Source organism: Thunnus maccoyii, chromosome 19 (assembly GCF_910596095.1).
Source record: "Thunnus maccoyii chromosome 19, fThuMac1.1, whole genome shotgun sequence".
NCBI lineage: Eukaryota > Metazoa > Chordata > Actinopteri > Scombriformes > Scombridae > Thunnus > Thunnus maccoyii.
This window is the reverse complement of record NC_056551.1, coordinates 16,854,897-16,880,487: the sequence shown is the minus strand read 5'-3', so window position 1 is coordinate 16,880,487 and position 25,591 is coordinate 16,854,897. Positions and strand designations below refer to the sequence as shown.

Genomic DNA, 25,591 nt, shown 5'->3' with positions numbered 1-25,591 from the left:
GTGTTTTAGAAAAAGCCTATGCACTCAGTAGATAAGGGGACTGTTTATCCCGTTAATGTGTCACTTTAAATACATTAGGAGTAGGAGGGCTCCTGCTTTCTTTTTTTTGGCACTTTGCCTCACTAATCCTGGAGAGCGCAAGGGACAAAGCATTTATAGATCCACACATAAATTACACTTTAACTGTTTTTAGTGGGTTAATGATGGTAATTTCCTGTAGAAAACCAAAATTATATTTTGACTCAATGGTAAAATCTGCAAGGGAAGCATTTATTCAAATGTATTTTATGGAATTGAAAGTATGTAAAACTGAGGTGACCTTGAGCAACAATGGAGTCAGAGACACACACATATAGTAAATAGGCACATGTGCATGTGCAAATGCACACATGCATGTGCCACATGAACAATGACACACAAAACAGAATGTATTCACTGCTAATGACAGATAATCCAGGTCCCACTGTGGCATAGTGGGACCAGTGGCAAGCAGCTATTTGTTTATTCTATTTACACTGTCACAACAGGTTCCCAGAGGTCTGTTAGTCCCATAAAACAAATGCTGTTCTATAATTCATTGCTTGTTTTGCACTCATCTTTGCTGTTGGAGCATATGTAGGACAATATTTAGCAATATTTGTGGATGACTATATTATATTTTTTTAGTAGTCTGAATTTATATAGTTTTGTATTTCCATAAAATTTCACTTTCACTTAACTTCTAGGATGTTTATTGGGGAAAAAGGAACAGAATATTTGCTTTCTTTAAGGTATGCACAGCGGCTGCCTAATATTGTTACTGCCATGCCTTGGTTTGTGAGTTCTGAAGTCATAAGTCACCTTCTCCTTCATGCTGGGAGGCTCACCAGCGGTGTCTCTGAAAATATGATTGGTTTTCTGTAGGAGGTGGTCAGTGTGCAGTCCAACAGCTGCCACTGTGATTAAACACAGTAGGAGCTAGCATAGGTGTGGACATCAGCGATAAGGCCTGAGTGGCACTGGCAGGACCTCTCGTTAGCAGGAGATCCTTCAGAGGACCACACTAAGAACTCCAGGGACAAAGTTGGCGCCACTGTCTCAAATCCTGTAACATTCCTCCTGTTGTGTTGATATTAACTAGAATGGCTGTTTTCCTCGTCACACACTGTATGCAGAGCAACAACATACAGATTTAGAATGCATTGCATTAGTCACTGTACATAGGACAGTGTCTCATCACTAATTAAGACAAAGATTTAAGTCCATGAAGTTAGAGCCTTTATACAGTACCAAGCGAATTCAGTCATCACAGAAAAAATAAAACTACTTTTAGGATAAATACATTTCACTCACAAATTGTTGTAATTTAGTGGCTAGTATGATTATCAGGTCTGGCGGAATGCAACTACATTTCAGCTTGATAAATGTCAGGTGTAGAAGTGTATAAGTGGCCTTTCAGTGGGAAGCAAGTGGGGAAGTGAGGTGAAAAACAGGTCATCTATAGACACAGGTGTTGAGTCAACAGAATCTGGTGCCACAGTGCTGATTGAGCGTGGAAGTATAGCGGCAGCAGTCTACAGTACTTGGAAGTGTGAAAGGAAGAGAAAACTATTGACAGCTTTTTCTATTATTTGCTTGTTTTTGTTAATTTCATTAACTGAATGTTCAAATAAAAATCCTAATATTATAGATGTTAGAATTAATGGAAGTCTTGTAAAGATGGAAGCTCAAAATCAACTTTAATATTATTGTTCCTCCTTTGTGTGTGTGTGTGTGTGTGTGTGTGTTTTAATTTGTACTGTACTGTTCAAAACCAGAGAAGCACAGTGGCCCTGAGAGCTCAACACACTGCAACTTAAGAAAACAAATGCAAATAGACAAAAAAACAAGCAAATTAAGAAAACATCATCAATTTGATAACACATCACAGCATTTAGAAAACGTACTGCGAATTCAGACAACACAATATATTTCAGACAACACATTACAGACAACACAATGGAAGTGTTTTCAGAGGACACTTAAAAGTGATGAATACATCTGGACATGCGATCACAATGTTAAAATAAACCAAAAAATAAATAAATAAATGTTTAGCTCATTTTCCAACACTACTGACAGATAGATGATTTCAGTAACATCATGAGTCACAAACCGTGGCAACAACAAGTGTGTCCAGACGTGTTCATGACTTGTAAGTGTTCTCTGGAAACACTTAAGTTGTGTTGTCTATAATGTGCTGTGTTGTCTGTTTTGTGTTGTGTTATCTGTAATGTGTTGTGTTGTCTGAATTTGCAGTGCATTTTCTATGTTCTGTGCATGTGTTGTCAAATTGATGACGATGTTATCTTAATTTGCTTGCGTTTTGTCTATTTGCAGGTGTTCTCTTAAGTTGCAGTGCGTTGAGCTCTCAGGGCCACCGTAGAGAAGAGACATAGAAAAACAGAATACAATAGAAACCAGTAAAAGATAACTGACTACACTTTTTCCTAAGTGTACCACAGTTTATTAGATTTTTGATATAGTTTGCAGAGAGCTATTGGATTTAAATATTTTTGTTTTGTTACAAAAATCAGATATACTTCTTTGACATTCATCATTGTGGATAAACTGATGTTATTGTGTGTTGGAAATGCAGCTGAATGTGCGAAACATGCACCAGCACCAACAGACTCTTCAAAGACTTAATGTGAAAGACTTAAAGTGGTACTTCACTGAAATTCTGTCTTTTTAGTATTTAGTACATTAGTACAAGTATTTTGTACCAGTACTAAATTGGAAATACTAATTAAAAGAATGTCATTATGCCCCCAGAATCAGCTAGCATGTCTTATTCAACTAACAACTAACAAGTGTGGATGTAGATGTGTGTTCACTGAATTTAAACAAGCATCAAAGAATTCCAGCAAAAGTGCCTGAAAATGTGGGGCTCGCTCTTCTTCCAAAATTAACTTAGGTATGGCTCACTGAGAACCACATGGACCAACGTATGTGACAAAGGGACTACACTGATCATTTCAACAGAGACACACATACATGCATATTATCCCGCTATGTGTGGCAGCCATGTGCAGATAACACTCTTATATATTCTGGAAAAGAAAGAAAAAAGTCTTTATGCATTTTAATTGTGTTCATTTTCATTGGTCTTTATGTGAATGCCAACTATTTCATTAGTGTTTATAATGAGACATTAGGGTGGCATTTAGTTGCATTGGTGTTAAATAGAAAAGGGGAGCACTGCCTGTCTGCATCAGGTCATTATGAATGGTAATGGCACAATTAGCATTTTGGGAATCGGGGGATATGACACCAAGATTATTTAGTATCTAATCAAGGATGCATTTGTTAAATGCATTTGTTTTGCTGATGAAGAGTTCCTGTCGACCCTTAAATAATAATAATAATAATAATAATAATAATAATAATAATAATAATAATAATGATCAGGGTTTCCGCTATTGTATTGCAATCTCGGTGGCCCGCCAGGCCTAAGCATCAAGGATTTTTTTTCAAATGTACTTTTAAGATGTTTTTTAAACTATATTGCGTTATACAAGTAGCATAGCTGCTTTAAGGAATAGCTCAGTACGTAGGTTGTGTGCATAGCGAGTGTGCGGTAGAGAGAGTGTGTGTGACAGTGAGTATGAAGTTGGCAGTAACATTACAGCTGTGAATGTAGCAGTGCAGTTTGTGTACAGTTTAGGCTATTTATTGTTGAATAAATGCTACAACTCCTCAAGACCCAAGCCTAATTCCCATATCTTGCTTGCCACCCAGCTGAAGTGAAGGGGGTTAGCCCCAAAGTTAGCAACAACTTCTGCCCAGGCTCACTTAACGTGGACTGACCTTTCAAAGTGGACCAGCTGAGGCGTGACATGACTGCAGAAGGGCTTGGGGCAGTTTTGATGTACAACTGGGTATCATCAGCATAGCAATGAAATGACATCCTATGTCTGCTGATGACACATCCAAGGGGGAGCATGTAGAGGGTAAACAGGATGAGGCCGAGAACCAATGCTTGCGGAACACCACAGGTGACAGGGAGCGATCTAGTCCTGCATACTCCCAGTGAGACATAGTGGTAGGACTGAAAACACTGTGCGGATTCTGACAGTTCAGTGGTGGTGTGGAGACACTCTAAGAGGATAGTGTGATCCACAGTGTCAAATGCAGCACTTAGGTCAAGGAGAATCAGGAGAAAAGGGGACCCTGCATCAGTTGCAATCAGCAGGTCATTCACGACCCTGAGCAGAGCTGTTGCAGTGCTATGTGCTGAACGAAAACCTGATTGAATTTTTCAAATAGTTTGTTGTGTTTAAGGTGGTCCTGAGGTGCAGAAGCAACCACGTTCTCCAACACCTTGAACAGGAAAGGGAGGTTCAGGGTGGGCTTTCTGAGGAGGGTGTAGATGACTGCGACCTGGAGGGCAGATGGAACACTACCAGTTTGAAGGGAGAGGTTGACACCCTTGGGTGATCATGGGGCTGAGAATGTGGATGTATGATCTGAGCAGAGCTGTGGGAATGGGGTCTAGGGTACAAGTACAGAGTTTTGTCTTCCTGAGGATTTCCTCAATGTGGCTCTGCTTGATGCCAGTAAAATAGAGTAGAGACAGCGAGCTCCCAGACAGAGAGTCAATGACTGGAGGAGGCAGAGAGGAAGAGCTGGACATCAGAGAGCGGATATTGTTGACCTTGGCTATGAAAAAGTCAAAGAAGCTGTTACATTGCTCTTCTGTAGCTTCAATTGGAGAAGATGATTGTGGCTTCAGCTGATGATTTATAGTGGAAAAAATATGCTTAGGGTTGCCAGGATTGTTATTAATTAGGTTGGAGTAAAACTGTGAACAAGCATCTTTAAATGACTTTGAATAAGCCCTTTGATGTTCACGGAAGGCCAGTTTATGGACAGCGAGCCCAGAGCATCTAATGTGTCTTCCCAGAACACGCACAGCTATTTTTATTTTCTGCATGAGGGGACCAGGGAGCAGAGTATGAAAAACTGACCTCATGCATCTTGGCAGGGACATGAAAATCAAAGACACTGCTCAGAGATGTATTGAGTATATGAGTGCCACTAGTTCGTCCACCGATGCAGAAGCTGGGCAAGTGATGTGATGGAGGTCCATAGTTATGATGGCTGGGTCAGTGCTTTTCCAGTTCCAAAAAAGCATATGATGCTTGGCTTTAGTAGGGGGTGACAGGAATGTCAAATCCATTGAGACCACCTGGTCAGACACACCCAGATCATAGACCTCTAGGTTGTTGATGGGGGAAGAGTCAGTGATGACCAGGTCAAGTGTGTGCCCCCTGGTGTGAGAAGGGACATAAACATGCTGCTTCAGGCCAAGACACTCGATCAGACTTAGGAACTCCACTGCAAAATGACAAGAGGGGTTGTCGGCATGTATATTCATATCACCAACAATGACAGTGTTGGTTGACATGAGGTAGAGTGCGAGGAGGGGGTTATGTATCTCAAGGAGGAAAGATGAGTTTGGTTTCAGGGGTTGGTAGGTGTGAAACACTGTCATGGAGTATGGATGTTTACATATTAGAGCAGGGTATTCAATAGAAGAAAGATCAGGCATTGGCTGGGGAGACAGTTTCACTTCAGTCTGGTGTATGATTGCTAAACCACCACCATGGCCAGAGCTGCGGGGTTTTCCCATGTAAGTATAGCCAGGAGGGCAGGCTTCATTAAGCACAGAGTAGTCCCCTGGTTCATGCCAGGTTTCAGTAAGGCACATAAAATCTAGTCCTTGTCCAAGATGTGGTCATATTTGAGGAGGGATTTATCAGTGAGAGACTGTGTATTAAATAGTTCCATGGTGGCAGGAGACAGAGCTGAGAATGGAAATCTCTGCAAACTCCGCAGTACACTGAGATCCACATTTTGCATCTCGCCTGGTATAGGAAAGTCTTGCAATGTTTTCAACAATGAGGCCCAAGTTTGTTTTGCTTCGGTATGCTATATTGAAACCACAGCGCAAGCCACTATGGATATAGCAAGGTCTGTTTATTAAAATCCCAAACTCTTGGCAGTGGGTTAAAATTCCCTTGTTGGGTGTAATTAGGAAGCTGTGCAAACTCCATAGCTGTGTGGCAGTGTAGGACATCATATTTGAAGCAGTTGCATCGTCTGAACAGAATGGCAGTGTTGGTAACAGTCATAGTCACACAGTGGAGATCATTACAGCAAACATGAGGGGAGCTCCACTTGAAGAAAAACCCCAGTCACTAGAGTCCGTCAGTGACAGCGCAGCTCTGGGTGATTTCAGCGCTGCTAGAAAGTGCAAGGGAGCTGGTCGGGTCTTTGTGGCACACATAAGCCTGCAGGCAGTAGACAGAAGTGTGAAGTTAAATAGTGAAAACATAAAATTTGCCATTGTCACAGCTGACAGAGACACTTTGCGGCAGAATTTGAATGTCTAGAAGGTATGCTAGTATTCTTGAACACTTTTGATGAGTGCCAGACTGATAAATCCCTTCCCCTTTCTGTCTGCTTGTCTCCCTCTTTCACCAACTTTCATCTCTCCTTCTCTGTCCCTGCTTTCATTTCGGGCTGAGACATTCGAAACCAATGAGTCCATCCTTACTCTCAAATGAATTATATTCTATTGTGTTGTCAAAAGGCATCCGTGCCATAGGCAGCCTGAGCTAGATATGGGGTGCAGTAAGTGGAAGACTGACACGTTATGCCATGTATGTAATGACAGGCAGCAAAGTGCCTTTAGGGTGCCAGCTTTCATCATGTTGATGACACGGGCTTGTTGCCGAACTGACAAACTGTCATGGAGCTGTCAGGGTTGCACAATCACTGACTCTGCAATGCTGTGATCACCTTTAAACTGATGAAGGCCAACCTTTTGGGAGCATATGTTCTTGTGTGGGCGGGCAGACGACTTTGTATATATGCGCATTGGATATGTTTCTCAGCTGCAAGACAATAAATTCTAATGTAGCAATTTGTGTTGTTCTGAACCATAAGCGGCACTATAAAGATGCTAGGGGAAGATTAGCGGCCCCAAAATTATCACTGAAAAAATGTAACCTTCAACAAAATCATGATTTTTTGGGCCGTAAAAACTGGCAAACAGGCTAAGCCTTTCCCAAATTTACTGGTGGCTATTGTGCACCCTACATTGCATACTGGTAAAGTTAGAGTAATGAAAACACCTGTGTCAGCAGTTCAGCGGTTGAAAAGACAGCAACATGATATATAGTCCCGAAGTTAGCGACAACCTGACCAGGCTCACTTAAAGTGGACTGACCTTTAAGGTGGACCAGCTATTCTCATTTTAGTGAGTCTCAGGGTTTGTGTCAATTTAGCATTTTTTCTGAGTGCAAGCATCTTTTTTCAGTTGTTTCCAATGATGAGAGGCTATAAAGCATCATGCAGCTGTCTAGAGAAAAAGCGATGCACCCAGCGTCTTTACTCAAAGTGCTCCAACTTTTTTGTGCAGCCGCTCCAAGTGTTTGTGGAAAATCTCAGAACTTTTCCGAAAAGTGCTGGTGCCATCACTGTCGCTCCTATTCAGGCAACCAATTATATCTCAGACGGATTGTGTCATGCATCCACATCCTCCTTGCTCTACGGCCATCAAATTGAGTGGTGAAAGCGGGGACATGACCATTATTAAGCTCATCCAGACAAAGTATGAGGGCAAGTATCCGCTGATTGGTGTTCATGGTGAAAAAACAATAAAAAGCAAAGGGGCTATGCTAGTCTATTGTGCAATGGCAGTTAGAGTGGTGATATTGTCATCATAGAAACAAAGCCAAGGCGCAGCATTATTTTCTCTCACCACACAAGCGCACAATATTGTTTTAAAAATCTGTTTATCAGAGAAATGTGGTGTAGATGGTGTAATTGTAGCCTGAATTTAAAGCACTCTCCATCCCCACTTCATTCACAAATTCAAGTCAGTATCCCCAAAAACAGACTACCGTCTACCTGGCTGCAAATAAAAGCACTGAGGATTGAATTGAAGATGTATCCAGGTAATATGTTTTGGAGATGGTCCATTGACACTGAATCAGATTATGACTCTGTGGGACTGTAGAATTTCTGAGACATGATATTCAAATGAGTTCCAGCTGTGATGAATATGCCCATATCCCAGCAAAATCTCCATGGGTACCGTAGTTTAAAAAAGTACCTCTGTTGTATACAGATAGTGGAGCAGCTCCAGGATTTGTGTCTGGATGACATCGCCATCGCTATCTCCCTGTTGTTCAACATAAGGAACTATTTCAAATTAACATTAAGATGTTGAAACAGCAAAGATGTAAATTCAATATCAGGGTAGATTTTACTTTCAAGGAACAAAGCAGATTTGTATGGCAGTGTATTGCTGTCAATACACTGCCATACAATTGCTGTTATACATTGCTGTCATACAAATATGCTCAGTTTCTTATGATAAAGTTAAACATTTTTTGTTTTAACAAAATCATTTTCAAGATATAATAATATGTTATTATGTCATATTTTCTTGTTTATACTACAAACCAAATGATTCTGTATTTTTAAGAATTTTTTCCCTGCTATAAATACACATGATTTTATCTTGTTATATCATAAAATCCATTATTACACAAAATCAATGTACCTTGTTAAAAAATAAATGTTTCTCATCTTACACTTTGTTCATCAGCTAGTTGGTAAGGTTGTGTCCTGTTTGGTGTTGGGCAGGTGGCATACACTGGATTTTTATAGCTTGTTTGCTGGAAATAATGCAATTTGAGAGGTGAGAGTCAACCAAAACAAAATGTTATCACTACAACTTATGTTCCTGCACATATATACATCCATCACCACAGTCATCCTTCAGTTCGATAGCTGCTCCAAGACCAGCATTACAGCGGGGCAACCTAGTGTTGTTCCCTGTTCCTCTCCTTCAGGGAACAGAAGTTATAGTCATAACATTTTGTTCCCTTTCAGCTGATTCACTTGGTACATCACATATAGTATGGGACATTTCCTCATGCCCTGCAGAGCAGCCACAGAACCATGGTCAAACCTCCAGCACTCTAGTGCATCAGAGACCCCGCAGAAAGGACAGTGTGAACCATCGCAGGGGCTGTTACATCCAAATGACAAAACCAAACAAAAGTGTGCAGTGATGACCAACTGGCTGCAGCACAGATATCATTCACAGATACTCTTTGTACCAAAGCCCATGATGTCACCATGTCCCTGGTCGAATGTGCCCTCACAGCATGAGGCAACAGAAGACCTCTGCTGTTGTAGGCTAGGGAGATAGCCTCCACAGTCCAGTGAGAAAGCCATTATTTGGACAGGACTTTGCCCCTGGCTGGATTAGCAAAACAGACAAACAATTGGTCATGTAAATGCACACCCTGGATGTGGTCTATGTAGGTGTGTGGCACACGCACAGGGTACAGGGAATGCAGCCTCCTCTGTTCCTTGGATGCAAAAGGACTGGGACAAGAGCCATAGAACTATAGGCTGTAGGGATAATCTAAGGCAAATATGCAGCATTTGGGCGCAATATAACCTTGGAGCCATCCAAAGTGAACTGTGTACAAGAGGGATTCACAGACAAAGCATGAAGGTTGCGGAGGTCAAAGTGACAAGGAGTGCAGTTTTATATGAAAGAAATTTCATATCTGCAGACTCAATGGGCTCATATGGAGGCCAACAAAGAGCCTCAAGCACCAAAGCCAAATCCCATGAGGGGACGCTGGATTTAACCACAGGCCTCAGTTGGTGGACTCCTTTCAAGAAACACATGGCAAGAGAATGAGCACCTGGCGTCACTCCATTAAAGCCAATGTGACAGGCAGATATAGCTGCCAAATAGACCTTAAGTTTGGAAAAGGAGAGACCCTTATCTAGTAGCTCCTGAAGGAACATCAAAACATCCACAATAGGGCACTGAAATGGGAGTACATTTCGGACCTTACACCACTGCTCAAATGCCCACCATTTATACTTTATATAAATGGTGGTGGTTATGTGCGATAGAACTAACAACAGCTGCGCCATTGCCTGATCTCTGGAACTCGCTATCAGAGCCCAATCGTCCAGATAGGCTAATATGTGAACACTCTTTTCCTGGAGGGGAGCTAACATCGCCTTCACACATTTGGTGAGGGTGCGGGGGGCAAGTGACAAGCCGAACAGCAGCACTAGGTATTCATAGGTCATGCCCTCAAATGCAAACCTTAGATACTGTTGTACCAACCTTTGTTCATCTCCAAAGTGGGAACAACTTGTATTGCTTTCTTGTTCAACAGATTGTTTATTTTTTGCATTCAACAGCTGAACATTCATGATGTTCACACAATGAACTGAAAGCACCTTTATTGGGGCACTGACAAAGTGACAAACGTTGGAAACACTTGCTTGGTCACCTGAGAAACATTTAATGCACCAAACTGGGGGCTACAACCTGAGGCAACAAAAGTGCATTTGTGTGCATGGGGGGTTGTGCTTGGGAGCGCAATGCCTTTTGGGACTGGACCCCAGAACAGAACTTGGAAGTGGCCTCTTGGGCAGCAACAGATGAGGGGCAGTAGCGTCTTCCTGCTGCTGGATTCCCTCTCCACTCAGTTCCAGAGTTAGGAGGTGTATGGATTCTTCCTCCTAGGCAATGAGCCTCTCTGGTGGCAGACTCTTGCTCTAAGCCGAGTGGCGGGGAGTTTGACCGGGTGGCTGCTGCCCTACCAGCTAGGAGCCCAAACCCCCAGCTGGTACTGCACTCTTGTGGGGAGCTGGTGGTACCGCAGGCTTGTGAGTGCTAGTTGGCTGCTTGGGTTTCAGATTACATTTGGGGATGATACTAAGCAGAGCTTCTGCCTGCTTCTTCCTCAGCTCAAATGTCACCTGAATAGCGTTGAGTGACTGCCCAAACAAACCCTCAGCAAACACTGGCTCATCCAAATAAATGGCCCTATCTCTATTTGAAATGTTGGAGAGAGTCAGGGTGTTGGTGTTGCTACTTTTTTTCCCCTTGAGATTGTTAATGCTCTCTGGAATCTGGTCTCAAACATGCTATTATAACACTATTGTTGAAAAAGAGTGATCTTGAACCATGTGTTCTTGAGAACGACAGACCAATCTCAAACCTTCCATTCCTGGAAAAAATTCTTGAAGAGATTGTATACCAACAATTACATATGTATCTGTCATTTAACAATTAGTTTGACGTTTACCAGTTTGGTAAAGAGTTGACCACTGACTTGACCACAATACAGAAACTGCCCTGGTCAGAGTTGTTAACAATCTTAAAATTAGCTCAGACAACCATGAAGTCTCTCTACTTCTTGACCTCAGTGCAGCCCTCGACACTGTTGACCATATAATTCCTCTTCAGTGCCTAGAACACTGTTTAGGCCTTAGAGGCTCAGTTCTTACTTGACTTTCTTCCTATCTTACTTACTTATCTTTTTCTGTTTCTATTGGTAACTTTGAATCAGTTGAAGTCAGCATTCCTTACGGAGTCCCTCAAGGGTCAATTCTTGTTCCACTGCTGTTTAATTTGTATATGCTCTCACTTGGGTCCATCATTCAGCAACATAATATAACCTCATCCAATGCATTAAAGATATCAAATATTGGATGGCCAACATATTTTACAGCTAAATGAGGACGAAACAGATATTCTTTTAGTAGGTCACAAACCTTTGAGGCACCAGATGCATTCCTTGTTATCTCCCCTGTTGGTAAAATCTTGTGAGCACGCCAAAAAGGTGGGTGTGATTTTGGATGCTGATCTTAACTTCCAGAAGCACATATCTAATATCTCCAAGACTGCCTTTTATCATTTCAGAAATATATCCTAAGTAAGATGCTTCCTGTCACAGTCAGACTCTGAAAAGCTGGTTCATGTGTTTATTTCTAATAGACTAGATTATTGTAATGCACTTTTTGCTGGACTGACAAGGCAGGTATTAAATAAACCTCAGTTCATTCAGAAAGCTGCAGCCAGAGTATTAACTAAAATCAAAAGGTTTAAACACATCACTCTTATTTTATCTTCTCTTCACTGGCTCCCAATAAAACTATTGATTTTAAAATACTTATTATTGTTTTTAAATCTATGAATGGCTTAGCTCCTTCCTACGTTGTTCACATGCTTACTGAGTACACACTGGACAGATCCCTTAGATCATCAAGCAAAGGTCTACTCACTATACCTAGAACAAATTCTAAATCAGCTTATGGTGCCTTCAATCATTATGGCCCTGCTCTCTGGAATTATCTACCACATGAACTAAAGTCTGCTACAACAGCATCTTCATTTAAAAGTGGACTAAAAACTTATCTTTTTTCATAAGCTTTTAGTTAGGTTTAAAGTATGTGGTTAGAGGCTAAAACTTTTATTTTTGAATCAGTATTATTATTATTAGTAGTAGTAGTAGTATTCAGTTTTTAACAATAATAATAATTATGCCTTCTTATCTTCCCTTTTTTATTGTAATACATTCTTATCTTATATGTTTTTATATATTTAATACTTTTTTATATGTGCTTATCTTCAGTCTACACCTGTCGTATGAAATGTGCTTTATAAGTAAACTTGACTTGACTTGACTCACTCCAGTTCCTGTACATTAAACCCTTTTTGGCTCTGTATTAAACACATCTACTGAATATATATATGTGTATATATATAAAAAACATTTTATCCATTATTCTGTTATTGCTGTGCTATAACAGATGATGCCAGTAAAGTGACGTTCCACCAGAAACAAATGTGATTCTGATTCTATTTTCACTGCCCCACCGAAATCCGATTTTTCACCACAATACCAATAACTCACATTGTGCTTTCTCATTTAAATGAACCTTCCTTCCACAATGATGATAATTAATAATTGTCTGCTTTTTTATACCGCATTAGGGGGCCCACTAATGTGCTAAATCATTTAAATTTATTATTTTAGGATATTTCTGATGAGTCAACTGCACTAGGGGTCCATTACAAAACCTTTACTGGAATCTTCATGCACTCTGTGAATGTAAACTATATGATGTTCATTGACCATGTTTTGTTGAAGTTTGGCATTCTCTTCTGAGCTCCATGTGCCATCTTTTCTTTTCCTACATCAACAACGGCCGATGTAATCATCATGTTTTGGGCGCGGTCTTTCTATGACCCTACTAGCCCATGAACCATATTTGGAACCTTCAATTTCCTTCATGTTCATGCTGCAAGTGCAGTTGGATATGCTTGCAATAAGTGTGCAACTCGCAGGTGCTAGGACTACTAGGTGTAATTCATGTTTGATAGATGTGGCAAACTATATTTTGAAAATACAACATTTAGTTATAATTTATCAGAAAAGCAGATGTATGGTAGTACTTTTAAGTTCTGCAGCTGATATGTTTTCACTGGTTAAATGCAGAATTGACCCATAGAGGTGCTTATGGGAAAAACAAAACAAAACAAAACAAAACAAACAAATAAAAACCAAAAACCTCTTGTTTTGTGGTTTTGCTACTGTCTTTTTTTCTTTCTTTCTTTTTTTTGGGGGGGGGGGGTTAAATGCCATAAATTAAGGATTTGAACACTGTATAAAGTTCTTATTGTGTGTTGGCTCCCTACCTTTGTGTTCTTAATCTGTTTGTGGGTGACCTCAACTCATCAAACACCCAACTGTGAGAGGCTGTGCTAAGTGGAAATCACTCTTGCTCAGGGTAGAATTTAAAGAGTGTGAAAAATAAAGGAACTCAAAATTGTACTCAGCACTTCTAGTCAAACCTTGTAGATGATGAACAAAAGATAAAAAAAAAAGATCTAAGAGGAGGATCAGATAAAAGAAAATGGATAAAGAAAAACACAGTAAGATGCAGAGTGAGCACTTATATGATCACCAGCTCTTGTAATAAGAGCTCTGCTGACATCAAGTGTTCAATAGATTTCACTTAGGAATATTTTAAGTACCTGCAGAGAGGACTTAGCAAAGACTGGCAAGGATTTATCAAAGATTTGGCCAAGCTCTTCATAGCTCTGCCCCGACTGTTATGCAAACTTTGTGAAAAGTGAAAAGGGACTAAACCAAGGTTTTCATATTTGTTGTTACAGCTTTTCAAGCCCAGTTTTATCTTTAACTCTTCCAGTGACAAATGGAAAGCAAAATGCTTTGTTTGAATCAAAAAGAGAAACACATCTATATGAAAAGGTGAATCCAAATGTATCCAAAGATTTCCTACTGAAATTCATTCACTCATTAATGAAGGCTTTCACCATCACCCAAGGAAAATGAATTAAGAGAAATATCCAAAGCATGGACAGTATTCAGCATGAATTTCTGAGGATAAGGGTATATTTCCTGGTTCTGAACTGATTATTTACAGTTTTCCTTTCAAGGACAGTAACGGTGGAATATATAATGTATACTTTAAATTACAGCTTGTCTACCTGCCTTACAACCATTTTCAAAGCATACCATACATTTTTAACGTATTCCTTCATTTCATTCAGCAACTCACTTCAGTTCATTTCCTCAGGGTGTGAAAATAAACTTGCACATGCTGAAAATTAACTTACTTTAAATTGGCGATCCACCCCAGTGAACATTTTTTGTCTCAGAGTTTCTTACTTTTCCAAGGACTGATTTGAAAATTAGTTCTGTTGATGCAATTGGACTCATTGTAATGTTCTTCAGCAGACAAAATGTATCACTGAGAAGATTTTTGAAAATGGTTATTGCTAAGAGCTGTACTGCCATGCCAGAATTATACAGCTTCAACAACAACAACAACAACAAAAAAGAATAGGTTTGCTGATGATATCTTTATCTCTTTCTTAAGAAATGTTCACATGGATTTTCACTGACTTAAATCAATGGTTGCTTGCAAGGTTAATTTAAAACCTGTGTACGATACAATGCAAAACCACCAATATGGTCCCTTATAGATTCAGAGAAATGGATGATTCCACAAAGCCATTCTCCCACCTTTTTTGTCATTTGAGCAGTTTTGAATAATGTGACAGCCATAATGTATTTTTGCCTGCCTTCTCCTGGGGCTTTATGTCCACAATACTAATAACTTACAGTATGAAAAACACACAACCACTTCAAATGAGCTTTTTCACCCTGTAAGGATCCACGCCTCAAGATGTGTCATAATTTCTCTGTGATCCATGGAGACAGTTTTCATGGGTCTAAAAATGTTCATTATAGCATTCCTTTGGGTTGTCCTTGGACTCAGTTTAGTGGACACTGTATTGCTGACACCTTTGCTGGGAGCACGCTGGTTTCAGTCACACACATAGAGTATACACACACAGTCATGCGCATATACACATTAATAATGTTCCTCGTAATGAATTACAAGCAGACCTTGAGGCCATACACCTATATCCCAGTAACGTCTGGCTTGGTGCCCAATGACAAGCCCCATAGCACAAAAGACAAGGACACACACACACAATCCTTTTGTCTTTAAATAGCATGCTTACTAACCATCCTCATCTGCATAACAATTGTACAAAGGTAGGTAACAGCCACCCATTACTATTACTGTCCACCCATTGTGCATTTAATTGCTTCTACTATTGCAAGATTTGCTTTTTTCAGTTTTCAACAGAAAAATCACTTTTCATTTGGATCAAACTAAGTGTCAGTGTTGTGCATAATCAGAGTTATTTAAAGGTATCTGAAATGCACAGAAGGCGCATGAGCCTAGGTAAATTTGACAGGAGCTTGATAGTTATAAGCTCTGTTTCAAACAGTAACAGAAGGCAGGAGGCTCCTCACTGTTGGCACCACAGACAAAGCTTTATCTAACTGTCAAGGTGAAAGGTCAAGCTGTGTGTCTTCAGTCCACAGATTAAACTTAAATAGGTGAATAGCCAGCAGTTATGGCATTTAAAAATTTCACACCCTGCAAACTTTTATCATAACCTGTAGTCAGCAAAAGTATAGAACATCTCACAAGTCTATTATAAGAGGAAGGATATTTAAAGTGTACTTTCAGAATATTTGAAAGATTAAAGATAATGTGACTTAATGCTGAAATAATTGGTCAGTCGATAGTCAGAAAACCAATGTCAAACAGTGTCGATTATTGGTTCAATAATTTAACAAGCAAAAACACCACATTCCCCTGGTTCCTGCATTTCAAATGTGAGGATCTGTTACCTCTGTTTTATATAATTTTCAAGTCAAGATCTTTGACTTTTGGACTTTTGTTGCACAGAACAAGGTATCTGAATATGCCATCTTAGACTGCATGGTGCCTGTCATTTTTCGATATTTTCTGACATTTTACAGACTCAATGCTTAATTGATCAATTGAAAAAAATATTTTAGTAATTCTACCTATGATTTAATAGAGAAATATGGGCTCTATGTACTGTATGGTATGAGTTCTGTCATTTTCTGATTGGATGTCTGTTCTGCATGCTCCCTCCCTGTACCTGAAGGCCAATGGCACTGTTGAGCAGAGCTCACATAACACTCCCTTCCTGCCCATGTCCTCTGACCTACAGTCAGCAGGTTAATAACCAGCTGCACCGAAAGCCATTTGTCATTTGCTACCTGCCGCTGATAGGAGATGTCAGCAGATGGCTATGCCCTTGTCACCCAGCCACATGACAAATACTGTATCAAACCTCGCAATCTGAAGCTCCCTGAGGCTTCTCAGTACTCCTTTACTGAACAACCACTCCCAGTTGATAGCATTAGATTCTTGTGCCATGATCCATAAAGATAAACCGGCGATCTCCCTGCTCTTTTTCATCTCCTTTTTCCATTGCCCCATGAATTGCAATTGGGTGTGTTATTTCTTTGTTTTTTTTCACTTTGCACATTTTCCCATCTGCTTTGCTTTTAAATGTTTCTAGCTTTCCTTTGATGTTGGATTCTTAATGCCAGCACTGGCCTGGAGCTAATGGTTTTATATTGGTACAAATTGTAGGATGATTTGTGCAGATAAGAAGAGGACAGTGAATGGTGAGACAGCATTTCTACAACTGCTGTGGACATATGAATTTAATCAAGCTTGATAAATCCATTATCTTAATATGTGTAGAGTTTTTTGTGTCTGTTTTTCTTGCCTAACAAGAAAGAGGGGTGTAAACAAATGGACATTAACAGGAATAAGCCTTCCACAACTGTGACTCATTTTGTTTATGATTAAAGTGTTGTGATGGCTGAAACACTTGTGAAGCTTGGCACTTATTAATTTTGAATTTAGTCAAATCTCTGACTAATACAATGGGTGAAAAAGTTGTCACCATAAAGATTTCATCACAGCAGCTAAGTAATGCAATGGCTTGACAGTGATTCTTACTGAGCCAACTGCACAACTGTAAAAAATTATGACAGCCTAAGAAGTCTGTCCAGCTATTCAAAAGTTCCTGGGTGCAGCTGAGTGTTGATGCTCACTGAGATGGAGCGCTGCACTAGAATACTAATGCATAACCTACAGTAACATTTGAACTTTCAAAGACTGTTGAGTTGTTTTTCTTCTAAATGTTCCCAGAATAACAGATATACAAGCACACAGACCGGCATGTGCTTTAACAAGCACAGTTTAAATGTCAATTTGTCATGGATTAAATGTTGATGCTACTAACCATTTCGCTTTCTTCTCCCTCATTGTTATCTGCAGAGATGTCGGGTACAGGAGAAGATATTTCTCAGGTACACTGGAAGCAGCAGTGGTTGGAAAATGGGACACTGTACTTCCATGTGTCCATGACTGAGTCTGAGCTTCTAGCTCAGACAACACAACCTACAGCCCGGGAGCCTGCTCATGTCCTACATGAACACATGCATCTGCTGCACATCTCAGTTATGGTAAGTTTAAACACCTAGGCATGATAAATGTGGCTATGGATAAACACACAATTAGATATAAATGCATGTGTGGCATGGGAAGTACAAGCACACCATTGTTGAAAATCTGTTAAGTGTGACTGTCCTCTATGTGGTCATCCACAAATGTCATGTGCAGCAGTTGGTTGCTGGTGTTTGGGCCTTCATTTCATGCAGTAGAGTTCTAGAGACTTGTAGAATCAATGCCAAAGCACATTGAAGCTGTTCTGGTGGTACGTGGTGGCCCAACACCTTACTAGGACACTTTGTAATGTTTTTTCCTTTTCCTTTTATTTGTCACCAGTCTGTACGTACATCCGTATGTGTATGGATAGGTGGAGACAGTGAGGTTGTCATGAGTGAAGTTTATATGGCAGTGTTAGTTGTATGATCTGGAGGTTCATCTTCAAGGATCAGGATGGTGTCAGTTTTTTTGTCAGAGTTACATCTGTCTGGTAGGGCAGAGGATTTGATGTGTAGTTGATGTGGGCAGAGCTATTGGCTTCGCCAGCAAAGGGAGGAGGTTGTTATTTGGGACATGATTATATGGGACTGTGAGTGAGTGAGTGATTGAGCAAGCAAGTGAGTGATTGCACTGTATGTGTTCGTATTCTAATGGAGTTATTTACACCGGTAGGTATATAGAATTGATGAATGGACTGAATAGGGACCAATGACAATTAAACTGGTCAACTTTGTTCAGTTATTAAGTGAAGCCACTTGGATGCTGAGAGGTTGTGTCTATTTTTCCATTTGAGTAGAATGGTTTTCTTGGCGATTGTTAAGGCAATCAAAGTTGGCTGTTGGCTGGGTTCAACTGAAGAGAGCTCTCCTAAGAGACATACAGATGGGGAGACTGGAATACTGTGACCCAGATTGGGGGATAATTTATGTGTAACAGTTGTCCAGAATATTTGAATGGGTGGGCAGAGCCAAGTGGCATGGAAGTAGTTGTCTGTGGTGTCTGCAGTGTGTGCGAATGTTCTTGTCTATGAGTTCCATTTTGAATGTTTTCTGTTAACTGTAGTGTACTCTATGCAGGATTTTATACTGAATGAGTTGTATTTTAGTGTTTGAGGACATTGAAAGTGTTGTTGCAGATTTGTTTCCAATAGTTGATATTGGTGATAACAGCTGGTTCTTTCTTCCAGTTTTGGGTTGGAATGGAAAGTTTTTTATCAGTTTTAAACAGAATCATGTAAGTTTTTGAGAGGATTTTTTTGGTGAAAGGTTAATTGATTTGATCCATCATTGAAGGTGGTTGAAGAGTGGTGTTTGATAGCTTGATTTTACCCTTAAGACAGTATCTCAGCTGTGAGTATTGCAGGAAGCTGTTGCCACCAATATCATACCTCTGTTCAAGCACTTCATGTGGTATCAGTGAGCCATCTTCAAGTAAATGTTCCAGATGTGTAATACCTAGTTTTTTTCATGAGCTAAATGTTATTGGTTTATTTTTAATTTGAAAGTCTGGATTGTGCCATATTAGGACGTATTCTTTTGGAGTCAGGAGGTGTCTGGTCATTTAGTTAAGTTTCCACCAAGCTGTCAGAATCACTGTTATAAATGGGTTTTTGATGCAATTATGTTGTTTTCCCTAACTGTGTAAGAAATGTTAGATCTGATATTGGTATTTCCTGGCATTTATATTGTTCAATATCCAGCCATGGGTGTTGTGATTGTTTGTTTATTAGAAGTCATTTTGTTATGTATTGAAGATGGTTTGTGAGGTGGTAGACTCCAATGTCTTTTAGGTTTATAATCTGATTCTTGGTTTTTTATGTTTCCAGTAGAATTTGGTGATGACAGAGTCCAGGGTCTTAAACCAGTGTAATGTAGGTTGCAATGGGGTCATGGAAAAAGCAGTTTATTTTTGGTAGTATGGACATTTTTACTGCTGCTATTTTCCCTATCAAAGACATGAGTAAGTTCCAGCAGATGAGATCTTCCTCAATATCTGTAAGTAATGGAGTGAAATTCAGGATAAATAGCTTTGAAAGCTTGGTGGAGATATTGATACCAAGATATCTGATATGACCTGTTGTTATTGTGAAAGGTAGTTTTTTCATTGCAGCCTTCCAGTCTTCCCCACAGTGACAGAATTGTAGATTTAGATCACTTTATAGAGTAGTCTGAGAATTTGGAGATAAGATTGGAGACTTCTATTAGGGATGTTGTTAGTTTTGTTAGATATAAAGTATGTAACCTGCATGTAAGCTGATTTTGTGGTGGAAGTGTTTTGTTTGTCTACCTGTAATATTATTGTTTTGATGAATGGATGCTAAAGAGGCTCCATGAAGATGGCAAAAAGTAACGGAGAGAGTGGACATTCTTGTCTTGTTGGAGTATAAAATGCTGGGTCATGTGATTATTGGTAATAACGGATGCAGAAGGTGAGCTATAGAGTGTTTTGATCCACTGCATGGACGACTTCAAAACCAAATCTCTCAAGAGTGAGGAGAAGGTATATTTACTTTATCAAAAGCCTTTACAGCATCCAGTGATGTGATAATGGTGTTAAAGTGATTTCTTTAGGATGAAATGGTGTTGCTTGAGGAACACCATAGAAAAATTCATGCTGTGATTTGGTATCAAAAAAACTTTTGACATTTGGAGATTTCTGTAAGAACTGCATTTTTTTTGACAATGAATGGTGAGCACTTCTGTTCTGGAAATTGCTCAGAAACTCCCTTATTGTCAATATACCTAGGTAAGCCATACATCCTCTGAATGCCCTGGGCCTCTAGTTTGTGGTTGCAAAGTGTCATGAGGCTGTGACTATCCTAGAGGTCACAATAGATCATTTTATACAGTGAGGTTAAGTTTCAAAAAAATGGTGTCACTACAATGAAATGATTACTATGGGGACCAACATCAGCACACATGAATACAATTGAGCTCATTGAATCCACAAGAGTCTCAGATTTCCAGTCATATCAAATTTATGCAATTCCAAGACTGTTTAGAGACCCCAGAATGCAGAAATATTCAAATACGCCATTTTAGGAATAGCTGAAAATAACACATTGTTAAGATTTTATTGATATCAATGCCCTTATCGATTCTGCTTATCAGTCTGATTCTTTATCGAGTCCCTTATTGATTCCTGATCAATGTCCTGTGTAGAATAAAAGGAGGCCTACACAAGGTTTCAGTGTCAACACAACTGTTTTATTATCTCCACTGTTTATCAATGACCTTGCATGCTGATGAATATATGAAACATAACTGGCAGATAACATAAATGGTTATGCAAACAAAAGTTAACTACATTAATTAATTAATTAATTAATTTGAAAGCATTGTGCAGTCTCCTGTCTGTATGAGAATAACAAAATGAGCAGGAGGAGGAGTGCTTCGCTGTGTTATTAACATCATGTCTCCAGCAGTGGAGAGCAGCTGCTCTGCTGCAATGTTAGCTCCGGGGAAAGACGTTGCTGTCCAACAGGCTAAGCGGTTGCAGAGTTTCTGTTGCAAAACAGACTTAGCACAGAGTTATTTTCTTCTTATTTTCTATTCTCTTTTCTTTTTGTCACCTCAGAGTGAGTTTGGGTTGTTTAATGCTAAAGTATGTGTTGGTCAGCTGGTCTTGTTTGTCAGTGCTGATTGCTGCTACACTCCACTAATGTTAGTCTCTCAGTGATGGCGTAGAAAGTTCACAGTATACTTCACATTCGTCTCGCAAAGTTAATTATTTACTCAGCAAATCAAAAAAATGTTTGCAACTGTTGCCTTTTTTGAAGATGAATTAAAAGATAGCCAAAGATAACTCTAGCGTGTGTGTGCTGTAGACAGTCTGGAGGCTGCACTGCCATTGCAGTTGAGTTCTGCCTTTTTTGTTCCGTCAACATCACATGCCTGGACATCGATAAGAGGAATTGATAAGCATACGATTCTGATGGATTAGACAATTTGGAACCGGTTCTCAGCTGGCACTGGTTCTCAATTCCCATCTCTAATGGTTTTTGCCCAAAACTGCATGGGATTAGCATAAAGTGGGCATGTCTGTAAAGGGGAGACTTGTGGGTACCCATAGAACCTATTTTCCTTCAGATATCTTGTGGTGAGAGGTCAAGGGACCCCTTTGAAAATGGCCATGTGAGTTTTTCCCTTGCCAAAATTTAGTCTAACTTTGGACCGTTATGTAGTCCCTTTCCTGACAAGTATGATATGGTTGGTACCAATGGATGCCTTAGGTTGCCTAGTTTCATATGATACCGGCATCTTCACTGTAGCTTTAGAACTGAGCCCGCTACAGCCTCTGAAAGACATTATTGTCACACACGGACACTGGTGTCCTCGGGGAGTAGAAGAGGTTAAACTGAATAGACGGTGCATGTTGGAGGATGAATGTCTGCCCTGTATAAAACCTGTTTGGTCCAAGTGGATTAAATAGGATATGACTGATTCCAATCTGTTGGTTAGTGCATTACTTATTGTTTTGAGATTGCAGTTGATTAGGCTTATTGGTCTGTAGCTAGAGGTGAGTGTCTGGTCTTTGTAGGGTTTGAGCAGAACTGAAATGAGAGCAGTATTCATCTGTTGTGGTATATTCCCTGATGATTTAATTTTGTTAACCATTCTGATAAACAGAGGAGATATGAGGTGCCAAAACTGTTTCTAGAATTCTATGGGATAACCATCTGAAACAGGTGATTTATTGTTACTTATGGAGAGGGCAGCTTTCTTGAGTTCTTCTGTAGTTATGGGTTGGTCTAATGTGTTGGTCTGTTCTATGGATAGTTAAGGAAGTTCAATGTTGTCAAGAAATGAGTGGAAACTTGAGGTACAGCATTTATTATCAGAGTGGTAGAGTTCCTTATAGTAATCCTGGAAGCTCTTGTTTATATTGTTATGTTGTGGGGTAATGAATTAGATTTCCATGTGGATCTTTGATTGCTGTTATCAGTGTTTTTTTTAGCTTTTTTTCTTTTAAACTGATCGGCGAGAAATTTACCTGTTTTGTCATTATGTACAAAAAGTTCAGTCTTGTTCTTTGCATGATGAATTGTGTCTTTTGATGTATTTTTTTTTTTTTTAGCTGAAACTTAGTTTTCTGTATTTCATGTTGGGTTTGTTCAGTGGGGGAGTTGGACAGTTTGGAGATCATATGTTTAAGTTTGAGTTAAAGTTATTGTTGCATTTCTTGTTCTTTCTTCCTCCTGTGTATAGAATATGAGATTATACTATATTTCCTGCTTTTGCTCTTTCCCAAAGTACAGATGGTGATGTTTCTGGAAAGTTGTTCAATACCATGAAGAATGTCCACTCTCTACAAAGAAAATTGTTAAAATCTTTGTCTGTTAGGAGTGAGGTGTTGAACTGCCACCTACATGGGGGGGTTGGGTCTGTTTCATGCACTAGATCGAAGCTGATTGGTCCATGGTCTGAGATAATAAGTGGATGTATTTTGGAGTTGTTGATTTGTGATTTAACAGAGTTACTGATTAGGAAGTAATCTATGCTGGAGTAGTTTTTATGGGAAGATGAGTAGTAGGAATATTCTTTGTTTGATGGATTCTTTGATTGTCAACAATCGCCAAGACCTAGATCCTTCATATACTGTTTTATTGTGTCAGACGAGTGCCATGTCCTGTAGTTGTTTCCGGTGTTTGATCTGTCTTGATTTGGAATGCCATGAGGGTTGAGCATACTGTGTGAAAGAAATCTGGATTGTCATCATTGGGCCCATGAATGTTGGCTATTGTTGTTTTCACATTCCTAATAAATCCATTAATAATAGCAAAGCAGCCGTCTGGGTCTACCACTGTATTTTTGTTTTGTTATGGAACATTTTTATTTATTAGTATAGAAACTTTTTTTAAGAATTATATTGTCCAGAAAATATGTGGTTTGTCAGTTTAGTTCTGAGTTTTAGATGTTCTGTTGTTGTGACGTGTTTCTTGCATAAGGAGAGGAGAGGAGGTGAGATGATTAAGAACTTTGGCTTTGCCAGTGACCCTGTTCCCCTAAATGTTCCAACTAATAAACTTGTGTGTTGACATTATCATTATTATTAATAATAACGTTAATAACATTATTATTTATTATTTTAGGTTTCATATTTCCTCTGGGATGGACCTCCACCTCACAAAAATAACCAAATGTTTTTTTAATAAGCATTTGCCCTACTGTAGTGTAATGGGTGATTCATAGGTCTGTGTGTACATACAGAAAATAAACTGATAGAAAAAGAAAAAGAAAAAAACACAAAAAACAACAAGAACAACAAACCAGTGCATCAACATACTGTAAGTATACATAGAGGTAGACAGAGACAGAGAGAAGAGACAGTCAGACAGACATGGAAGTGCTAGGATGAAAGATGAGGTAGTAGGGTGTGTGTGTGTGTGTGTGTGTGATCGTCCTGTTGTCACCCTGTGAGGGGGCTGAGCAAAACTCGACAGCCAGACTCAGCAGCCAGACATTTGTCCATTAACTGTTTAGGAGCGGTTGAGATTGTCACTAAAATGAGAATAGCTGGTCCACCTTAAAGGTCATTCCACCTTAAGTGAGGTTAGTAAGGCTACACCAGAAACACCTCTAAATGCACACTAGGGCACAGATTCTAGAGATTAGGTTTACAACATTTTAGTTTTGATTGCTAACCTTTCCTGTTTCAGCATCCCGACTGTAGACTGACCAACCTCTCTGCGTGCCTTTTTAATTTATTTGGTAACATCATCTCACCCGTATTGATGTCAATACTTTTTGAGTTCTCTGTCTCTGCTTGTAAAGTTACCATAAAAACTTGTGGCTGTGATTGTATAGGTCCGCCTTCCCCTCCCAGTTTCTGTTATCATCACTTCACTCCTTCCTTTCTCCCCAAATTCCGACTTTTCAGGCTTCAACTATCATGTTTCGCACCTGTTCTATTGTTGATTTTTTTCTACCTCACCTCCCCTTGCACATCCCACCACCTTCTCTATTTCTGTCTCTCTTCTCTGCACCATCTCCTCGCTCTATCCACCTCCGTCTTCTCTTGAATCCTCTCACCTATCCTGCTCACAGACCCACCTCCTTCTCTCTCACCCTCAAAACACTTTCAGTGACACTTCATTCAAGCGTGTGTGCATAAAACTGGCATAACACTGCCATGGCATCATAGCTGTGCAACTAAAGATGTCTCTCTTGAGTTAGAGTTTTTAGCATTTGTCCATCAGTTCAGCAATTAACATTGTTATTACTGTTTACATTGTAATAATACTATTACATATATGTTTATTGTACCTTTATAAAGCAACCACTTCACCACTAGGAAATTATTTTAGACTCTGTCATAGGAATATTTGATAGGAACATTGGCGTGACGACCACTCTTTCACTGTTCATTCATCTGAATGTGAATGTGATCATGAGAAATCGTTGGGAGTAGGATTATGTTTTAAATTTTGTTATGTCCAATGGCAGGGAGATTTTTTCAGATAGATAACTCTGATGTAGCCTATCTCACCTTGTAAATGGTCACATAGTTTAGTAATTAATGTTATACAACAGCATTGAACTGCAATGTGCCTCAAGAATAAAACATGAGACTCTAGGCTGCGGATTTATCAACATATCAGTCCTGCTGCCTTCAGATGCTGCAGGGATTTAATGAACTGAAGGAGATTTTCATACAGTATAAAGCAACTGTGGGTAAAAGATACTGTAAGAATCACCCACATTCAGTTACAAATCAATACAGATGCTTTAACTTCATTAAATGTTATTTTCTGTTCCAATTTTGGTTGGACAGTGTCTAATTGAAATAACTTATTATATTTCAAGCATCAACCCATTATTGCAGCACATTTACAGCAAGTATT

General features: G+C 39.5%; 1 protein-coding gene across 1 annotated transcript in view; it reads left to right on the top strand.

Moving 5' to 3' along the window:
- LOC121885546 (astrotactin-2-like) overlaps positions 1 to 25,591 on the top strand; it is a 287,798-nt gene that overhangs the window by 39,566 nt on the left and 222,641 nt on the right. The window contains exon 2 of the mRNA XM_042395105.1: positions 17,578 to 17,765. Within this exon, the coding sequence (XP_042251039.1) occupies positions 17,578 to 17,765 (188 nt within the window). The remainder of the gene's footprint in view (positions 1 to 17,577; positions 17,766 to 25,591) is intronic.